At 58.4% G+C, this 984-nt stretch overlaps 1 protein-coding gene across 1 annotated transcript in view; it reads right to left on the bottom strand.

The window, feature by feature from the left end:
- Positions 1–695: 695 nt before the first annotated feature.
- DLL1 (delta-like 1 (Drosophila)) overlaps positions 696–984 on the bottom strand; it is a 6,138-nt gene continuing 5,849 nt past the window's right edge. The window contains exon 5 of the mRNA XM_012734843.1: positions 696–885. Coding sequence (XP_012590297.1) covers positions 696–885 — 190 coding nt within the window. The remainder of the gene's footprint in view (positions 886–984) is intronic.

Here is a 984-nt window from a genome sequence, read left to right on the forward strand (position 1 = left end):
ACGCTGGCCACACCCGGACCCACGCAGGCGGGGCTGTCCCTGGACAGGGCAGTTGCCGGGACTCGCCCCGGCCTGCACCCTCTTGCTGGGGGCCAGCGCCGGCCGCGCCCCCTTCACGGCCACTGGGGCGCCGAAGGCCGCACCCCGCGAAGGAGCGGGCCTGCAATTCACGACAGGCGTCATTCATAATATTTATTTTGGAAAAATATTTTAAAAAGGCATTTCTTCATTAACAAAACAGTAAAAAACTCAAATAACATTTGCACAATATTCCATAAATACATTTATATACAAAAAATATAGTCACATAGACCCGAAGTGCCTTTGTACATATTTACCAAAAGTTTAAATTATAAAAAACGAACATCACAAAATACTCAACCTTTACAGATATCGTGAAAAATACTTTTACAAATCCAAAAAATAACACGCATCTTTTTCCATCTAGAAAAAACACATTTTAGTATCAAAAGGACGATAAAGGCCGTGTCTGTGATTCCGGCTCGGGAGACGCCGGCCGCGGGCACCCCGGCTCCCGCGCCCCGGCCCCTCCCGGCAAGTGTCTTAGTGCAGCGGCGGGCGGGCGGCGGCCGGGGGCCTCCCTCGCCTCTCAGCAGCATCCCTGGGGGCTATATCCTTGGAATTTCAGGTATTTCAAGAGAGCGGGAACGTTGCCACCTCTGGTCACCTCCGCTTCACACCTGGGGGCCACAGCACAGAGGTGAGGGCCGGCCCCGCGGCCCGGGCCGCCCCGAGCCGCCGGCACTGACCTCGGTCGCCACGACACACTCGTCCTCCTCGGAGATGACGAACACCGACTGGTACTTGGTGTCCGTGGACGCGGGGTGCCCGGGGTCAGGCCTCCTCCTTCCTGGCGCTTCCCCGCTGGGAGGGAGAGAAGGGGGGGCTGCGGTGAGCGCCTCACAACGCTGCTGCGCAGGAAGGGGCCGGCGCTCGCGGGGGACGCGGCTGCCCGGCGGCCCC

The sequence above is a fragment of the Condylura cristata genome, unplaced genomic scaffold (genome assembly GCF_000260355.1).
Source record: "Condylura cristata isolate star-nosed mole 26May11 unplaced genomic scaffold, ConCri1.0 scaffold00076, whole genome shotgun sequence".
NCBI lineage: Eukaryota > Metazoa > Chordata > Mammalia > Eulipotyphla > Talpidae > Condylura > Condylura cristata.